This window comes from Phaethon aethereus (assembly GCF_964289735.1).
Source record: "Phaethon aethereus genome assembly, chromosome: 6".
NCBI lineage: Eukaryota > Metazoa > Chordata > Aves > Phaethontiformes > Phaethontidae > Phaethon > Phaethon aethereus.
The window spans coordinates 37,536,306-37,545,324 of NC_138580.1; the positions used below are offsets into that span (position 1 = coordinate 37,536,306).

The following is a 9,019-nucleotide window of genomic DNA, read 5'->3' on the forward strand; positions in this document are numbered from 1 at the left end:
AGGGGACAGCAAATGAGGACCGAATGCAAAGAAAAGGCAGTAGCAGCGAGTCGGAGATAGGTTGTTGTAAAACTTTGTCATGTCTCCACTGAAATTATCTACAAAAAAACCTTGATAGCCTGGTTCCAGCACTTTGAAAACATCATGTTAGTGCACTACAAATCACTACTTGATGAGAAACAGTACAAAAACTTGAAGCATTAAAGCATCCTACACGTTTTGAGCATCCTCAAAAGACCATCTGTTTTAATTTCAAAAAATATTCAATGGCTGGCTAGCCCCCAAAATTCAATAAAATCCTCTTTAGTTGCAATATATATTTAAAATCCAATATCAAGGTACTTCTTTTTATGAACATTTTATTATCTGGATTTTACAACCAACTAGAATGCATAGATTTGGTTTAGTATTAAACGGGGCAACTTATGTCAGTTATTTCTCTATTGCCTGCAGTTTCTGACGGTTCAATAAAAAAAATCATTGTTTTTTTCTTGAAAAACTGAATTTATCTTTTTATTAGCACTCTAGGGGGAGCTTGTTGTTAGGCAAAATCATCTCTGAAGTCAGTGGAGTACCATTTAGCCTTTAGACTACATCCTAAAAAACAAAAGGGGCCAAAGAGGGGGTAAAAAAAAAAAAGTCAAGACTTTAAAATGCACGTGTTAAAGGGGACTGCAAAATGACAGATTAAAGTACATCCAACATCTGGTACTGTATAGTCAAAACAGATTGTTTCACTTCTCCCTTTTGATCAGTCATGATCATTTATGGTTCCATTTGCCTTTATGTTCTGTTCTTGGTACTTGTGAAGCTGCTCCATGAAGCCAGGATTTGGACAAGCCGCAGGCCTTGCATTTTTCACCAAGGAAAAGGCTCTAGCAAAACTCAGTCTTTCTGAATTCATTAGAAAACCAATGACTACTGCCGCTGCACGGGAGACTCCTGCATTACAATGGACCAGTACCACACCATCCTTCAAGAAACGAATGAAATATAAGTTGGGATATTCATTAAGTAGATAGCAACAAGTATTAGAAACTTGACATAAAAATCTATTAAGACATTAAAAGCTCCTTGCTGGGCTCAAAGCAAATGTTACACATTTAAGTCACTCCAAATACAGATATATAAGCCCAAAATTAAATCTTTTTCTAACCAAAGCCACTTTATAATCATCAAATACTTCAAACCTGATTTGTACCACAGAACTAAAGAACATTTCTCTGTCCCTTTCCCCAAGACCCTGCAGCAGCCCCTCGACGTAAAAACCAAATCACAGACATCTGGGATAGTAAGCTATCTGATTTAACTGGGTGCCAATTTTAAAATAGATGGTTTGCAATATGAAACGGAACTTGACTGTATCTTGTTACCAGGTTTGAACCATAGCAAGGCAGCAAACAGCTAGGCACAGAGGCAGATTTTAGAACTGGTAGTTTCAGGCGCACACTTGTTGCGTACTCTGGAGTTCTTCAGTGTTGTGGGTAAGTAGGTTCATGCATAGAAAGAGAAAAATCAGAAAAGATATGGTGTGATTTGCAACAAACCCCTACCTCCCCATCACACCGCTGGAACAACTGTAGCAGCTGCTACAGCTTCTACAACTAAGGTCCCTTAACCAGGGACTAAGGTGAAAACTCCAAAACTACCGAACCTCCCATAAATTCACAAATGTTTCTCCTCGGGTTTAAATTCAGGCTTATCCTGAATTATCTATAAAATCAATGTTTTCCTCTTACTTAAACGTTTCCCACACAATCTTTGAGATACCTGAATAACTCTTTAAAAATACACTGCAAGTTTCATTAAGAAATCGCGGGCATGAGTTAATACAAAGACAACTAGACAATCTAATACAGCATAGGCGACATTTGCAAGGCCCAGGTTTCATCATGTTGCCATGTTTGTATGTCAGACTATGACCTGGAAAAGGCTTGGTCCAGTCTGCCAAATGCCACTTTCACACACACACACACCCCCCCCAAAGCCCCTAGCATCTCCATGTTCTGAATAAAGATACTGAACACAACACAATGTGCTCAGATATTTGAGACTGAACAAATACATTCTAGATATTAACAGCCTGCTCTGTCTGCCCTTAACAGGCACAAATTCTTCAACGAGCATTGTACCCGGAGGAAAAAAAAGACCTTCTAATCACCACGGTTCCTTTCAAGGAACTTGGTGGCTTATATTACAGACCTGGCACTTGCAGCTGAAAATGCTTCCTGCTCCAAAAATCTTCCGGTTTAAACAGTAAGACAAAAAACTACAAAATTGAGTGTTATTATCCTTGTTGAAGAAATGCCTAGCTGAGACTAGAAGAATGACTTGCTCAAGTTAACACCACCAGATCATGGCAGAGCTAGGAACTGAATCTAAGCTCCTGCACCCTGGCATGCTGAATCACAATTCCTTTTTTTGCAAGGGAAATCCCATCCCCTTTGCACTGCCTGCTGGAAATCATAATCTTCACTCTCTTCCTCACATTCACAGGGGCATGCCTCCTGATCACAGAGACTACTGCAGAGTGGAAAGCAGACTTGTACATGCATTTCAACGACCTGAGGAAGTGCCAGTGGTGACCTGTAAATCCACTGTCTCCTTTATAATAACATTAAAATTGTAACATTAAAAACTATATGTATGCCACTGCTAACAAAGCAATTGCTGAAGCTTATCCACTGTAGACCTGGGGTAGTTTTTACCAATTTAATGGGAGTTATTTCAGACATAATGTACAATAATCTAGATCAATATCTAGCAGCGGAACTAATGGTAAAAAACAAGCATTGAAAGTAATCCTTTTTTTTTTTCTTTGTACAGTTCATTCTTTATTTTCTTGTTTCACATTTAAGTTTTTTTTTTTAATGACTGTTCTGTTGTACATTGCCAAAAATCATATAGTGATATCCACGGAACAGACCTGAAAATTACTGAGCATGAATGAACATGGGCAATAACATGAAACCAAATTTAATACTGAGAAGACCTATCTTTCCTTGTCAAACCCCATTGTTGCTTTATACAAAGATGAATTTGGCATGTAATTCTTAACTAACTTTGTATTAGATGTGAATATAGAATAAAAGTAAGAAACAGATTGTAGATATGAAATTATTTACCAAGAACTCCTTGCTTGGATCCTCATAGCCTAACCTTCACCTACCCAGAAATGGTCTGTGGTCTTGCGAGAACCTCTCAAGATTCAAGACCAAGTTGGTTTTTTTAAGTTTTTATACAGAGGGAAGCAAAAGCACCTTCCACCAAGAGAAAAGGTGATTATACAGTGGTTATACACAGTAGGCAAAAAGCCTTAACGAGGAAAGAAACAAAAAAGAAGCATAAAGCTTTTGGTGAAGAGCCATAGGCTAATGTAGTTCCTTAGGGATCCGCTTTACTTTGCAGTGGTGCCACAGCTGCTTCTTTAGGAGGTATACAGGGGGCGATAAGGAGAGATGTTCATGAATGAGCTGAGATTTCCTCCCAAGATTTTAGATTTTAGCAGTTTTATAGTATTAGATATTAAACAGTAAGATTAAAAAATATCCCTCATTCATAGCACTGCGAACTGACATGGGTCACCTAACATGTCATGGAAAATCTGCCTGTCAATTTGGAGCCTAGAAGAAAAGGTGAGCTCTGATACGCATCAGGATTTGTACCATGGTGTCTACAGACTTGAGCAGTTACAGTTTTAGGAAAGTCAGTCCTGTTACGAGCACCAGCTAGCAGTGACTTGCTGGACAGCACAGGCTTTACTTGCATTCTCAAATTCAAGCGCTCTCATACTCCTTCATTAAGTTAACCGCGTTCTAGTAATAATTTCTCACCTATCATGCTCTGTCACTAGGGAACATCTCTCCTTCCCCCACGTTAGGAGATAGTATCAACAATAGTAACAATAGTATCTCTTAGTGATTACTTCAAAAGAAGAACACTTAATGATACCATTTATTGTCAGCACTTTTAACACTATTTTGGCAAAGCAAATAAAGAGATTCAAACCATCCAGAGATCTGTCTCCACATACTACTATCACATGCTTCGTGAACTGATCCTGGAGAAGATCTATTCCATCAACGACCTGCTTTCCCAACTTTCCCGTTAGAAAACTATTAATATTGCTGTAAAAGTTTTCCGGAAAACTCCTTAGCTTACAAACTAGTAACTGGAACATAAACACCAGAGGCAGAAAGCAACACTATGCAGTCATGAATGGCAAGTCTCACTTAGCAATGAAGTGGAAACCGTAACTAGAAACCTTGAAAAGATGCTTAACTGGCACTACGTATCACATAGCTTGTAAATGATAAATGAGAGAAGGAAAGAACATTGTGTGACACAAAGAAAGCTGGGGCAAGATTATCTTCTTTTATCCCAATCTATGTAAATAATGAATATGGTAGATATGGTGGAATAACGTGCAAGAAGGTTTCGTTGTCAAGTCATAGTTTTGATACCAAAGCAATGGTTGTCATAAATTACACAGTAAGCCTGAATTTAACAAATATGAGCCAGAGATGGTCTTGGTTACAGACAAGTCTGACAAGCAACCCCTGAAGGAGTCCCTTCACCGTATTTCCTATGCCATGTCTTTTTCAGGATTTTGTTAGCAGTTAAATCACTGGTACCAAGACTACTAACACATTCTCTGACAGTCTTAGTATGTAATTGTATGTGAATTCATAGCTCAACATGCTGCATCTTCAAAGGATGATCAAGGAGAAGCACCAGGCTGGTGGGTGGCTGCTGACAAACCACACAGATCTATAAAAGCCCTGTTAGGGCTTTCTTCTAATCCAGAACAACAAACCTGATGGGTAAGTTATAGAAAGTAAAAAAAGCTCCCCTCTGTCAGATGTAGTGACTTGGACTTACAAAGGGATTTCTTTATCTAAAGTCAGCCACTCGTCCTGCTGTATTAAAGAAGCATTTCTCTAAAACATAGGGGAATAAATAATTTAAACAGAATAACTAGTAGCATTAATTATTGATATACTGTACCTGGATCTTGGCTTTCTCAATAAATTCAAAACATTCTGGGAAATAGGAGGTAATATCAGTTTCTGGGAGGTCCAGAATAGAAATGGTCTTGTATACAAAGTCATTGAGGAAGGCATTTTGCACTCCGTATGCCACATTTAGAACATGAGTAACCTAAGTCCAAAGGAAAAAAAAAAAAAGAAAAAAGAAAAAGGCGTTTTCTGAAGACGGCAAGCAAAATCAGCACTAGCAAAGGTGAATTATTCTTCAGGCATTCACAGGTTGTAACTTACGCAACTGCATCGTTCAGTTTTACACACATATGCTGTCTATGGTGTGTTTTTCTCCAAGCAAAATTTTCCTGCGTGTTAAAATATACTGTGATAAATTTCAGTTTTTGTCTTTTTTTGAGAAGAAATGAAAAGATCTGTGCTCAGCCAAACACATACTAAAGTAAGGATTTGCACCAGAACAGGGGGTTGTCAGCGCACAGATAGAAAATAAAAGAGAAAGCAACAGGAATGAGAGCACAGACCACCCAACAATCCACCAAATTTCAAGCCTGCCCTAACCCATCAGCCTAATGGTCCTTCTTCTAAGTTACCAGTACCATTTACTGAAGCGGAAGGATTTCAGAGTAAACGATACCTGCACTGGGCAGGCCAGACCACCTCGGGCCTCCTGACATCTTTGCTCTGTTACAGTTATGGCCAGGTTGTGGGTTATTTTAATTTACAGTGAAGTGACATTTAGGTGGCACCAGGTGCCAGACTGGTGACTCCCTGTCCTGCAGAAGCACCACTGTCCGAAGGCCTTATCACCCCATTACTGTAACAGAGAAGAGTAAAAAGACCAAAGTTCGGGACAAACTTAGAGCTGCTGCTTCGTTTTTCTTGTTTCGTAGGCAAGGAGGCCTGGTGCTGCTGCTCAGTGCCTGAAACCGAAACGCGCAGGAATCTGCTCCATTAAACAGCTCTGGACAACCATTAGTCACACAGCAAAGGAGTTCAGCTTCTTGCGAAGCTCGCAGGCATGCATCCATCCGCAAACGGAGCAGCCTCTTACAAGTGAAAATGTAATATAATTTTTCTTAAAGTTACGTGAGGCGATTTTAGGCCTTTCAAAAAAAGAAAGCCACTAACAAACGCTCTGCGAGATGCATTTTTACTCCGGCGTGCCGTTACCTTATGCTTTTTCATCGTCTGCAGGTCGTGAGCAGCATCCTGCGACCCTGAGGAGAAAGCCAGCCGGTTGCCACGCTGACTCCTTCCCGGCAGGCGGCACCGCGCCCTCGGCTCGGCCGCTCTGCGGGACGTCGAGCGGCGACCCACCGTCCCCCGGCCTCACTCACCCAGCAGCAACCAGGGCTTCACGATGCCGACCTGGAGGTCGGCGCTGAGGTCCTGCACGTAGCCGCCGCCGCCGCCGCCGGCCGCCGCCGCCGCCGCCTCCTCCTCTTCCTCCACCTGCAGGCAGGCGCCGCGCCACGTCTCGATGATCCTCCTGCCGGTCAGCGTCGTCACGCGGGTGCGCTGCTTCCGCAGGTTGGCCCTGGAGAAGCTGCGGATCTCCTGGGCGAGGGAGTGCATGACCCGGGCGCCGCCGCTCGCCCGCGACTGCCGGCCCGCACCCCTCGCCTGCCTCCGGGCGCGGCTCTGGGCGGCCCGCCATTCGCTGCCGGCCCCTCGGGGGCGGGGCCTTGGCGCGCAGCCGCGGGGGCGCGCGGGGGAGGTTCCCGCTCGGCTATGTGGCGGCGCGAGGCGGCGGCGGCGGTTGGGTGCAGCTCCCGCTGTGGGGCCCGGGCCGCGGGCGGGCTGTTACCGGGGCTCGCACACCGCGACCTCCCGCTGCGTCCAGCCCTCGGAACGCCAGGTGTGGGAAGTCGCTCCCTGCGAGGCGCTCAGGTCGCCCTAGGGTGGTCTGGTCTCCGGTGGGGTCAGTCACAGGAGGTTTGCCAATGCTTCTGTAGTACTTACAAGCCTGGGAGAAAGTTTTGGGTTCGCCTAAAACTTTGGGGTTTTTAAATTATTTTTTCAAGTTATTATTGGTGGGGTTTTGTTCTGCCAGTGAAGAATGCAGCAAGAGTAATGAAAACAGCCTTTGACCTGTTTTTGAAGTAAGTGCTGCTGTTTTGAAAGACAAATCATGCAGCAATGCCTGTCTGGCTGTAATTGTGACTTGCTTCAGGGGAAGTATGGGAAAATATTGTAAACAGTTAATAGAAAAATATTAGAATTAAGTGCTTTTTTTTGCCGCCCCCCCCCGTCCTTGGGCTAGCAGCCAAAGGCTAAACAAAATCAGCTGTTTATGTTTACCAGAGACGCAAAATAGGAAGAAAAGGGAGGTGAGGCCTGTTTTCCCTTATTCCCAAGCCACTTAATGACCATGTTTTCATGTATTCTCTACAGAGTAATATTTGTTAAACAGCTAGTATATAAGCATGTGAAATTTGTGTTTGTGAAGTTAAAGGGCACTACTGTTAACTTACATTGTGCCAGAAATACATTTCATTTTTTTAACGATCCTCCATGTCGGCTTGTAGAATAAGGATGTATTACTACAGTATTTCCCCTCTGGTATTACAATATTCCTCAAACCTATGGAGGCGGGATATGATGACTCTGAAAAGATCCTTCTGAGACTTCCCTAGAATGCAGTACAGAACAAAGGCAACTTAGTTCCATTTAAAGAGATCTACAAATGCCTTGTCAATTCAAGAAGTGGAGAACAGTGTTTGGAACTGCAAAAGCATAAGTTATTTCTAGGAATGCCATCTTCTGACAGGAATTAGACACAAAATCAAGTTCATCTGAAAAAGGCAGAATACCCCACACACTGTCTGGAAAAGCAAGAGTCTAAACCGAGAGAGAAAATCGAGAAGGATGCGTAGGACAGGGAGAGGAACAGAACAGAGCTCTGGGCTGGATTAGAGATCAAGGTATCAAAGGTGCCAAACAGAAGGCTCCAGGACAAAACATAATTCTCAGCAATCACTTTCTGCAATAAAAATTAAATTTTAAGTACAGGTAGGAGATTTTGTAACATTCTGCATGGTAGATGTGTATTAATTAACAATAATGATGTAGAAGTCGGTTCATTTTTTTTAAGGTCTACTCGATAATTTTGGTGCAGCTGATCAGAAGAAAGCAATGGAGAGCCTTAGGTCTCTGGGATAAGCCAGTGATTGTACAGTATTTCATGGCTGTTTTTCAAGCTGCATTGGCTTGCTACAGCGGCCCCTGTGAAAGACCAGGGACAGTAGGGTAACCCGTGAGAATGCAGAGAGCCTCCTGTGTCAGGAAGCCGGGCAAGGCCAGAGCAAAATTTCCTTGCAGTCCAGACCCAGAAGTCTGCCATTAGAGTAGCAAGGCTGGAGGATGTGCTTTATAGCCAACTTCTGCTCATACAAGTATAGGGCATGTTGCATAAGCATTTGCAAGACTAAGCTGTGACAGATCTGTAAGATACTTACAATTAAACTTAATAATACACCTACATGTTGTTCCTTAACCTCTGAGGAAGAGTCTGCAGTATGTGTGGACACAGAAAGGCAGCTGATTCCAATGTAAGTAAGGAATTTTCTGCTAGGAATGTTTATGATTGTTATAACTACCTTAAACACCAGGGGCCGCTACTGGACATAAAATCTGTGCTGTTGGTCTCTGAAATCGAAATACTCTGCAGATGTTTATATGCAGAATTAGTACATTATTATTTAATTCGTGTGTCCATATCATAACCATTAGATCTAGCCTGAATATTCATGGAGACTATTTTTTGTGATGCAGGCATTTACATACTGCTGTCAAGTTGTTCATACTTTGCATTACAAGATAGGAGAGAAGATAATTATGAGATTAGAGTTTAAAATTGGGATCTCAGTTTGCAGATGAACGCTTCTTGCATGCTTTGCTGAGGGTAGAAGACTTCTCTAAAGATATGGCAGGAGCTGGATGCTGCTTCCACTTAATTGGTTAAATGCATTTATGGTATTGCTGGATCTTCAGGTTTTGAATAAGCTACCTACCAATGC

The 9,019-nt window shown here is 42.4% G+C and overlaps 1 protein-coding gene across 1 annotated transcript; it reads right to left on the reverse strand.

Annotated features, from left to right (window-relative positions):
* Positions 1 to 388: 388 nt before the first annotated feature.
* DUSP19 (dual specificity phosphatase 19) lies at positions 389 to 6,575 on the reverse strand (the record flags this gene model as incomplete). Its single annotated transcript, XM_082001520.1, has 4 exons — positions 389 to 973; positions 5,008 to 5,160; positions 6,171 to 6,217; positions 6,338 to 6,575. The coding sequence occupies 4 exons, from the start codon at positions 6,573 to 6,575 to the stop codon at positions 752 to 754; spliced, it is 660 nt and encodes a 219-aa protein (XP_081857646.1). The 3' UTR covers positions 389 to 751.
* Between the last annotated feature and the right edge of the window lie 2,444 nt (positions 6,576 to 9,019).